This window comes from Clarias gariepinus, chromosome 13 (assembly GCF_024256425.1).
Source record: "Clarias gariepinus isolate MV-2021 ecotype Netherlands chromosome 13, CGAR_prim_01v2, whole genome shotgun sequence".
Classification (NCBI taxonomy): Eukaryota; Metazoa; Chordata; class Actinopteri; order Siluriformes; family Clariidae; genus Clarias; species Clarias gariepinus.
The window spans coordinates 2,358,656-2,370,188 of record NC_071112.1 but is presented as its reverse complement, the minus strand read 5'-3'; the positions used below and the strand labels follow the sequence as shown (position 1 = coordinate 2,370,188).

Sequence of the window (11,533 nt, the reverse complement as noted above, 5' to 3'; positions counted from 1 at the left end):
ATTAGCTCAAAATGAATGATTTTCAACAAACAAACAAACAAAAAATTAAATGGTTTTGTGTGCAAAAGACTTTTGTTTCCGCCATGACAGTCTGTACTTATCATTTTATTATTATTATTAATAATATTAATAATAATAATAAAACATGAAAGTTGTTTAACAATTTAGTTTCAGTAATAAAGTCCTCTGTGCTGTTGCTGACTGTCCAGCTCTTCTCTATATTTCAGAGTATTTTTACAATGAGTGAAACAGCGCCCCCTTAATGTCATGTGTTAAAAATGTGGTGAAACTGTGTATTGCACTCCTAACGGCATGTCTGGTGTGTAGGCTTCCCTTAAAAAAAATAATAAAATACAAAATAAAATACAAAAATATAAATAATAATGAATCAGCTAAGGTTATCTTCATATCATTATCAAAATAGGTCAGTACCATGCACTGTTATGCTAAGATGAATTTGGCTTCCCTTGGTTAAAAAAAAGAAAATTTGTTAAAAACAAGCTTTTACAACTAAAATAAACTACCACTAGGGCAGCAACTAAAAAAAAATCAATCTGACAGCAGATCAGAGCCAAAAGCAGCACTGCATGTGGTAAAAAGTGGGGTTCAGATTTCCAGTGAGGAACACGATGTCCACAAGCAGTGGCTAGCTGGTAGTGAAAAACTGTAGTTGTTGTTTTATGTTTTTTTTTTCTCAGCTATGTCACTGTAAATTTCGTTTGATTTGTAAAAATGCTGTTAATCCACCTCCTACAGTTTGACAAAATGTATGAATCAGCCTGCAGTTGTATTCATGGTTATTTAAGTGGCAGTTTAAACTGCAGTAAAGTATTAGTAATTTGTTGGTTGAGTTACATAAAAAATACATACAGTAGCAACCTCATGCTTCAATTGTGATTTTTTTTAGTTATTCACTCTAAGTATATTAGAACAAGAAAAAAAGTGTTAAGTTTTGTTGCACACAAATAATTACAAAGAGTGTTGAAGATGAGAAACATAAACAATACAAAAACTTCAGTTTACAGAATTGCCAGCCTTCTCCTCTACCGGATGCAGTTCCCGTTGGCACATGCGATAGCGGACAGGTATATACTGTATAACATCTGTTTAGGCATCAACCAACTGCATGTCTGTCAGTCATCCCTAAGTTTTACAACATCACAGTAGTAATGGACCGAACCAGACAAAGCAAACCGAACAGCTTCCACACAATGAATGCATCAGCTTTCTACACACACTGCATGCATCTCATGTATCGTGTACACAAATTGCTTGTGTATATTTTAAGTGTTGTAACATTATTTCATTTGCTTTACCACAGTGATTACACTACAATATCGGACATAGTTTTGTTACTGTACATATACGGTATAACATGGTGTTCGAACAACGCATAATGTCCTGTCTGACAGGACGTATCGTGGACGTTGCCTGACACAAACATTTAATTTATTACTGCTGGAGTGACTGCAGCGAGGTGTAAACATCCTATTTGTGGTTTCAATATTCTCAAAAAAATTACTGAACCCATTCAAACCACTCATGACAGCTGCTGTGCGGCACAGGAAGTAAGTTCACACCTTGTGACAGAAAGAAGTGACATGATTGGCTTATCACATCAAGGCATTTGCTTGAAAGTCAAATTGCTTTACTCAAAACAAGACATTTACTGTTTATTAAATAAGGTTATATAACGAGTTTCAGATTAAAAGTTTTACTATAAACGACTGGTACGTCAGAGAATAATAAATGTCAAGAAATGCTACTGTAATTATTGCTTTTTGCCGAATTAGTTCTCTTTTTTTTGTATTAAAACTAAAACATTTTATTGATAATAACCTGCATATTTACATTGCCATAATACATTGCATGCCAATTTATTTTTTTATGACAAAACACAGGTAGACTGATTTATAACCTTTTGCAAAATTACACAAAATTCACACTGATATACAGTAATCCAAGCATAACATTTGGGCATTTGTGCCTTTTAACTACCTTGTGACTGAAAGACACCAAGCTCTATAAATGCGCGCACACGCACACAGATCAGCCATAACAACTTAGAGATGAAGTGAATATCATTGATCACCAACTACACACTGGCAAACTAGTGACAGGATCATTGGCACCAAGAGCTCACTCATGCCAAAGGAACCAAAGGTCAGCCGGCCTGTCCGATTCTATAGAACAGCCAATAAAGCCCACATTGACAGAATAAATTAATGGCCAAATTTGCCAAATTGCTGCCTCTCTTAGGTTTTACCTATAGGATAATAGTTTTTTCTTTTTTTACACTACCACAAACTACATGACACCCATTTGTCTTTGAAGAATGCTTTAATTAAGAGGGTTAGTAAAATCATTTATTGTTCAAGATTTGTCACATACATGATTTTAATAGTACAACATTAGTGAAATGCGATTACAACAAACTCCAGACTGCGCAGATTAAAAAAAAAAAGAAAAAAAATTATAAGATAACTATACTTATGTGATTAAACAATCAGTCACTGTTCACTATTTCAAAGTTCCCTCCCCATTCTCCATCTTCCTGTGGACCACAGCTTCTTCTGAACCTGTAAATATAAAGTACATCAAATATATATTTTATATACATAATAAATCTGCTTATTATTTATAACAGTTTATAAAATGTTAAGAGATCACATTCTTTAAAACTGCTATCTACCACATTGTGCAGTAAACATAGTTTTGCGATTATCTTCTTCACTTTTGTGCATAATAGTTCCCACTTTGCCATGTGAGTTATACCAATTTCACAAGTTGACCTCTGACCTTTGAGTGTGATGGGCCCAAGGGTAATAACCTCGCTGTGGTCATCAGAGCTCAAGCTTCGTTTCCTGCGATTACGGCATCCTTGGCGACATCGTGAGTTGTAGTCATTGTCAGCACAGATAAAGACGTGACACCTGAGGAACACCTGGTTGTGCATGTGCAGGAACTTGAATGCGCGGAAGCTGAACCGAGCAAAGTAACTACCTCCATTTCTGTATATGATTAGCTTGCTGTCTCTCCGACACCTGAAATAAAGAAAACAATAATAAAAAAAAATATATTGCATTTTCTATAAACAACCTATAAAACAGATACAGGATGTAGCCTATCCTATTGTATATAGTATACACAGTGTTCTGCTAAGTGTTGAACTCAGTGAGGGCGAGTACAGCAAGTATGTGTGTGTGTGTGTGTGTGTGTGTGTGTGTATTGTACCCATTGTTTATAAGATAGTAGTTATGGTAGCTGAGATAGTGGTTAGGTGAGGCCACACAGGAGTCGATGAACAGGTGGAGGTTTGAGTCAGGTCGGGTTAGCTGCACCTGGGTGTACAGTTGTTGACTGAGGGTCACTTCGTAGGGGTATTTGGTGACGGGGTTGTAAAAGCTGCTGGATTGGTAAAAGGCCATGGTGATGTTGTACCGGCCCGTTCCACGGATGGTTGCATTTTTAATCTCGTTGGCTTCATAAAGTATCCCAACAGAAGAATCACGCTCCATCACACAGCTCACAGACAACACAAAAGGTTTGTCACGCCATGTGATCTCGCCTACTGTTAACTGAGCTGCTTGCACTTTATTGGTGTAAATAATATGTCCGTCTTGGGTCTGCGGGAAAGTTAGCAAAAATTAGTGCATAAAGAAATAAATGCATACACATCAGGTGCCCCTGACCTCATTTCATTGACACATTTGGTCCTATACTACCCAGGCCTATCCTGAATGTCTTTATTAAAATCAAGTATAAAACCCTCATAGTGCTAGTGGAAAAAGTATGTGACATTTAGGACATAGGTCGGCAATTAGCAGCCCCCGGGCCACATGTGGCTCGCAAGCAAAAACATCTGGCCCATGAGATTGCTTGAACTAGAGAATGAAAATAAATAAATTATATTTAAAAAAAATCAGACCAACAGTCTCAAATAAGCTCTTCATTTGGAAACCACATTTTTCAGAACAGAAATATTTCAATCGTTCTAAATTTTTATTTGTTATATCTGGATACGAGGGTGAATAAGCGCATCAGCGAGGTGCAGAGCGAACGCTCAACATGCAAAAACAAATGACGTCAGCAGACAGCGTCTGGTGCTGAAATTCCAATAGTCTCTAAAACAAAAGTTGTCACTCAAACAACAGACATAGGCGTCATATTATTGTAAAAATTAAAACACTTCTTTCAAACAGGCCAGACATCAACTTAGGTTAACTTAGGAACAGAAATGTAAGTAGCACTAGTTTCAAACAGCGTGTGTGTCATATAGGCCTTTATATGACTATATAAAAGGAAAAGTAGTTTGCGTGACTGACACCATCGATAATTACACCCTGCACCGCATCAGACAGTGCTTTGGGCAGCTGATCTGGCAGAGAGCGACATCTGTTTCACTGACTCGATCACACCATCCATCGACTTGTTGGCATCAAGTTCCTCCAAAACTGTCACCATCATCTCCTTGAAGACTTCTGCGTCAGTGAATGGCTTGTTGTGTTTTGCATTTATATTTACATTTAGGCATTTGGCAGGGGGGGTGTTAGTCCAAGTACTGGAGAAACAGATGCGTCTTGAGTCGTCGTTTAAAGATAGTCAAAGTCTCTGATGTACGGACATCTAGAGGAAGTTCATTCCACCACCTAGGTGCCAGAACAGAAAAGAGCCTGGATGAATGCCGCCCTCGATCCCTGAGAGATGGTGGGATGAGACATGCAGTGCTGGAGGATCGGAGGGAACGTGCGTGGTGTAATTAGCGCAGAGAGGTAAGTGGGTGCTGGGCCATTTTTAGCTTTGTAGGCAAGCATCAGTGTTTTGAATTTTTGCGATCATTCAGGTAGCACTGGCAAGGTATCAGGACCAAAGACTAGTAATGGCCAGATGAAGCGTCATAAATCTCTGAAGCCTTCCAGCCAATTGGTTCACAAAAGGGTTAATTTCTCGAGGCTTCATTTGCACACAAACCCCCTTACTAGTCAAAGAATCTAAGACGAGCAGATGTGTTCATATTCATTTTACCAGTACTGTATGTGATCCTCTCAAAGCTGTCTTACCCTAATTATACATGATTTTCATTAAACTATGCATTTTTCTATTGTGTGCACAAGATAATAACCCATTTAAACCATCTGTTGTTGTTGTCTCCTCCTTCAACCTGCTAGAACTTGTTTGAAAATAGTGTGTATAAGATTTTCGTGCCTGTTACATTTTGATCAAAGTTCCATACTTTATTCATTTATATTTAAAATACTGCCCACGAATTGTGGTGAGATTCATTGGGCTTTATATATACTAATAATCTTGACCTAATATATATTGATATTGATCTAATATATAATTGACTGGTTATTAGACTGGTAAGCAATTTGGCTGAAGGTTTGTGGGCATCTGACCACACTGTATAGACTGTATATTATATAGTGCATTGCAGGTAAGTAAACACCTAAGATTGCACATTGTACATTGCAAGCCATTAGAAAACACATGCAAAACACTGCATGTTTTAAGATATTATATGAAGTGTAGCATTACCGTCCTTTTGGTGTTACAGCTATTGAGTGGGAAGTTGAAGGTTCCATAGTTATTGTCACGTGAAGCTCTGCAGCTGCGATCATCCAGGTAAATGTCTTCCCAACTGAGGCCCAGCGAGTCCAAATACGAATTACGGATGGCAATGTTCATTCTGTCAGAGAAGCAACCCACATGGCCTGCAAGGAATTCAACATGAAACTCTAAATACGCATCTAGGTTAAGGTTCATTAGCAATTAGTGATAACTACATAACAATGCTAAGTCCCATTGGTCTGGACCATGTTCATATTTTATAGTTTTATTGTGGAATCCCACTCTACTACTATTATTATTTAGGGCCAAAGCTCTATGGCATCATCCTTTTTACATCATAATGTGTGAAGGGCCCTCTTGTTAAGAATTTTGTTTAAGCATCAGGGGATTTTTGGCAGTTGTAACATACACATAAGGTTAGGAAAATCAGCACACAGGTTGGAATCTGCTGCCATTAGGACACCTGCGTGACTGGGCCCTGGGAATGGCACAGGGCTGTCACACAAGATTTTGCTGCATAGCTCAAAGACACCTGCACGTATGCATGCAAAACCTGATAAATGTTTAAAATTCATTGAGCTGAACAACTTTCGCTGCATGTCATGAGCTCTACTCAACAGGTAGTTTACAAAACACACCCAATCGCACTTGATATACTTCTCTGAGGTGATTTATACGATTGCCACCAAACCAGACCAATGTGTTCCCAAATTGTTGAGGACACAAAATTGCCAAGAGATTTTTTTCAAACAGTTTAGCCATGACAATGCATTAAACTTATGATAAAAAGTGGCTAATAACTTTTTGCATCCATCCATCTATGAACTTCTGTAGTCCAACTAGGGACCATGGATGACAAATGTGACCATTGTATTTATTCTCATTTGTACAACTGTGGTAGGACCCCTAATCAATAATCATGATCATCCACACACTAGAGGCAATTTAGAAACAAGAGTTAGCCTAATCTGCATGTCTTTGGACTGTGGGAGGAAACCGAAGAACCCGGAGAAAACCCACCAAACAGGGGGAGAACATGCAAACTCCATGCACACAGACCTGTTGCAGAAATCGAACCCAGAACCTGGAGGTACAAGGCAACAGTGCAAACCGTAACCACTTAAAAAATGCCTAATAACTTCCTGTGTGACATCACAGTGAGTGACATAATTTGTTGCTTTTTTCCAGCACCTGTCTTAGCACCAGATCTTAACATAAAATTCTCTATTTCTAAAATGATAAATTATAAAATGCATGTGCCTACTGACTTTCTGGTATGCCTGGGCAGCAATGGCGCAGGGTGCTTGGGCCTGCTTAACTTTGCCTGCAACTTCATTATTATTATTATTATTATTATTATCATCACCAACAGCAATACTAATTATAATAAAAATAGTCTTAATATAATCTAAAAATAAAATCAATAATTATCTTCAGTTCACTAAAATCAGCTAAATTTTTATTAAAAAAAAAAACAAAACTCAGACACATTTTCTAGCTCAATAAGATAAATGTATCAATATTTTGATTATTATTATTATTTAATTGTTGTTCTTGTTGTTCACACAAAGAAGATAGCTTGTCACAATATCAAACATTAAAGACATAAAAAATGATTATTATAAAATTATAAAGTATAAAAAAAATTATAAAGTATAATTTAACTATTTAACAAAAAAGTACTGAATGTTTTATATTAAGATTTAATTTAAACATTGGTCACCTTAAAATATATTTTTTTATTTAACACATTAGATAAAAAGTTACTAGCAATTATGTCTAATTAAGGCTCAATAATAATAATAATAATAATAATATATTATTATTATTAATATTATTATTATTTCCTCTGCGTACATCAAGTACATCAAATGGTGAGTTTCATTGTTTAGCATTGGTGTTTTGTATGGGGCTGGGTTGTTACCCCAACACGCAACTCTCCTCCATTCAGCGTTGGGAGGGGAGTAATTTGTATGACCCATTAGTGTAAACCTGGCAGAGATGGAGCTTAAAACAATGACGATTTGATCAGCAGCCCAGAGCCACAACTGTTTTAGTCACCACTGCCCCATATTTAAAAAAATTAAAACAAAATTACAGTATATAATGATCCTATTTCCTGATATCTATGACTAAAAATATGATACTTTTCTTTCTTTCTTTATTTATATATATGTAGGGAAGACGTAATATTGTCTTCCACACACTAGAGGGAGCTGTGTTTATTTTTTGTAAGTAAATGTGTGATGAGGCCCCTTCTCTAAATTGTTGAGCTTGTTGTTTAGCCTCAGTTGTTTTGTTCTTATGAAAAGGTGAGATGGCAGTTCTTTTTGTGCTCATAATAATCTGCATCTTTGTGCTATCTAGGTTAACCATCCACATTATTTAAAGTAATTATTTAGATGATGGAATGTTTATTGAAAGAGATGTGGCATTATTTTTATCATTTTGAGAGATCTGTGTGGTTTAATTTGAATTAGTATAGTTGTGGCTGTATTTGTGGTATTTTGTTTTACTATTTTGTTGTACTTTCATTCTATGTTTAATTGAAAGAAAATTGTTTCAGTTATTTTGTTCTTATGTGAGTTGTTTTGTTCTTATGAGAAGATTGCCTGTTTGTCAACCGAGGCCTGGTGTGGGGAAAAAGCAACTAAATAAAGAGAGAGAGCTGCCCTGTCGTTCCAGCCACAAATGGTGTCCTCCCTTCTTCTTAATACACCTAACACAACGCAGAGACTCGTATGGGCGCACATAAAGAGGGTTATATATATATATATATATATATATATATATAAATACAAATATGTAAAACAAGCTAGATGACAATATTTCACGCCACAGATGCTTTAATGTATGTTTAATTTTCTGGTGACATTCCTTGGCAGATCTGTCTTGTTTGGAAGGTTGTTATTTTGGAGCTTTTCAAGTTATCTTGACCTTGATTTTTGAAACATCACTGGACAATTCTAGGGCTGGGTATGCTTCCAAAATAAAGGTTGAGTTGACTCCACTTTATAAAGCCAAGATGGAGTTCAAATGAAAGTGAGACCAGTTTGAGATTTTAAACCAATAATACAGCACTTAGCTAATAATATGGCATGTACCAACGAAGAATGACATGGACATCTGGTGCCTTTCCCATCCTGACAACACAGCCAAATTTTGCTCATCTTTAAAAGGTTTTCTAAAAGAATACCTAAAATTTCCGGATTTACTTTGCACATGTAAACAATCTGTGTTAAAACAGAACATTTCTCATCACCAGATTCAGATCCTGCATTCACCACAACTGTCGGCCCGACTAAGTATAACACAGCAGGTTTAGAGGGGACTGTGTACCTGTGTTTTGGTCAAGTATGGAGCTGAAGTAGGCTTTAAAGCCACGCCCAACTCCATTGTAGTTGCTTTTGAACAGCACGGTCATGTAGGACGAGGACGAATTGAACTCCATGTGACCCGTGTTATAGTGACAAAGCTGTCCTATTAAGCGTGAGGAATTAAAAGGACCATCATACACATTCACATAATCACAGCTGCAGCAGCGCTCCAGGCTAAACAGACACAGATTGATACACACACACACACACAGAGATATAGAGATATACTGTATATTAATAAATAGAGAAATGTTTTTAATAAAAAGTTAAAACAAATGATTATATTTATCTTTAAATGGTTGTGACATTCAACTTCAGGAAATGGACTTACTCTAAGTCCTGGAAGGAGAGGAAGACAGTCTGGCCTGCCGGAGCTGAGAGCTGCCACACGCAATCCGCGTTGTTATGGTAATTCCTGGGATAGTAAGGGCTGGAGAAGAAGCCTGAGCCGTGAAGGCTCCCCCCGCAGGTTACTAAGGCTATACACACATGCAAACACATTTCTTTTTTAATATTAAATACTCATGCTAGGTACCATAATAATCAGGACAGCATCTTCCATTTTGGTCACATGATTTGTTAGGGAACACCTGCTATTGCTAGTGCCACAGCGGCCATTACGCATCAGAACAGCTGTACACATACACACACACACCCTAATACTAAGTCATATAAATAGATCCTTCGGGTGGCCGCGTTACAGGACGCAGACTGGGACTTGTATCATTCTTCAGATCTGTGTCTTGACACAGTCTTGTCCTGTGGTTGTAAAGATAATTCTCTCAACCTCATGGATTTGTTTTCACTGTGACATTCAAAGTCTACTGTGAGACAGGTACAGGTTTATGATTTTTGCTTGTTTGGTTGTTTATTCTTTAAATTTAAAATCTGTATTCTTTAAATTCTTTAAAGTTAATTCTTTATTATTTAAAGGGAATGCCTTTGGATTAATATACCGTCACAAGATTTTTCACAGAAAGTGGCAATGCATTAGCAGACTATCTGGCTAAAACACAGTGAGAAAATACTAAGTTGGAGATTTAAGAAAATATAAAACTAATAAATTGAAGATGGTCTATAATGATTAAAAAATATATTTTAAGATTCAAATAAAATGTTTTTACTTTTATTTTTTACCTGGACTTGATGTACTGGCACCACAGTAATCTATATGGAAAATAATAATTTATGTGTTAAACATCATATTCTTGTGCTTTTTGTAAACACTACTACTGAATTAAATTTAACTACTGAACTAAATGTTAATAACAAAAAAACTGTTTATAACTGTACATTCTTTAAGCATTGGAAAGGAATTAAGAACTAGAATTAGATTAAAAAATTATTGAAATTATTTTGTAATAAATTATGTGGGTTTAAACTTTAAAATACACATATAGTTTATAATAACTAGATTTTTTTCAAACTGGTGTTCTCACCATAATAATCATAACAGCAGTTTCCATAGTACTGACAGGAGCTGCTGCAGGAACACAAACCGAAATTGTGGCCGCAGTTATACAGGCAGGAATAATGCTGGTAATGATCTACAGAAAACAATAATAATTATAGCTAATAAGGTTATTACACAACACATTATTAAACAACACACTAATCAGTTTACAAACAATTAAAATACTTTAAATTATTTAAACTAATATACTACAGTAGTTGATGATAATGTTAGATATAAATAATTAATAAAATACCAATATAAAATTTAAATATACAATAATGTGTTCCACACAAAACAACCTCAAGAAAGATGAGGTGACAGTACCTTTTGCTGAAACTGATTAATTTTTTAGAAAAGTGCAACTTTACTCTTGTCTATTATTATTATTATTAATAATAATAATAATAATAATAATAATATTTATTAAAAAACAACTCATCACCCCTTACATTTTTCATACTGTAAATTTTATACCTTATCACCTTTACTTGTCAATACTTTCTCCCAATTTTATTATTTAAAAAAAAATATATTTTTTAGTGAATAATTTGGTGGAATCTTTTACAGATTTGATTTGTTAGTTAGTCACAATGCCTGAGAATAGCATAACTGTTTAATGTTTAATAATCAAACCACACTACAACAGTTTTTAGAAACTTTTGGGAAGATAAAGTCCTGGAAGCAGGCTTGGTGGGTCTAATTAAGCAATATTACATAAGAGCACTGATGTACTGAATATCAGCCTGGGTGCTGAAGATATCACAGCTGTAGTGATATTCAGTGTAACAGCACAACCTTAAAGCGATATTGCTTTTAAACAACAGTTTCAGAAACACCATTTATTATTAACAGAGTATGATTTGTTTCTTTATTTAACCAGTTATTTTGCTGCACCAACACATACTGTATCCTTCCGTGCCTAGCGGAATTAACAAACCAAGACTGAGGGAGCTGGCGACCGACAGTTAGTGAGCAATGATTAATGTAATTAATGGGAGTGAAAGTATTTTTAAGTTCTTTCCAGTAATATGCCTATTACACCACTACTGCCACACTCTCAGAGTGTGTACAAACTTATTATTGTCAGTATTACTGTCAGTGTAAGATACATCTTAACACTGAGCTATCA

General features: G+C 35.8%; 1 protein-coding gene across 1 annotated transcript; it reads right to left on the bottom strand.

Annotated features, from left to right (window-relative positions):
- Positions 1–2,410: 2,410 nt before the first annotated feature.
- On the bottom strand, positions 2,411–9,566 carry LOC128535707 (CUB and zona pellucida-like domain-containing protein 1). Its single transcript, XM_053509755.1, has 7 exons — positions 9,539–9,566; positions 9,280–9,427; positions 8,911–9,122; positions 5,539–5,714; positions 3,235–3,626; positions 2,800–3,044; positions 2,411–2,579 (listed from the first exon to the last, which is right to left on the bottom strand). The coding sequence occupies exons 1-7, from the start codon at positions 9,564–9,566 to the stop codon at positions 2,521–2,523; spliced, it is 1,260 nt and encodes a 419-aa protein (XP_053365730.1). The 3' UTR covers positions 2,411–2,520.
- Positions 9,567–11,533: the final 1,967 nt, after the last annotated feature.

What these genes read in the sequence shown, in the direction of transcription:
- LOC128535707 (XM_053509755.1), bottom strand. Translation starts at nt 9,566, where the DNA reads ATGGCCGCTGTGGCACTAGCAATAGCAG. An exon ending in CATACTTGACCAAAACACAG is followed by an intron (nt 5,715 to 8,910) that starts GTACACAGTCCC and finishes AATTCCTTGCAG; the next exon opens with GCCATGTGGGTTGCTTCTCT. An exon ending in TACTATCTTATAAACAATGG is followed by an intron (nt 3,045 to 3,234) that starts GTACAATACACA and finishes TCTTTATTTCAG; the next exon opens with GTGTCGGAGAGACAGCAAGC.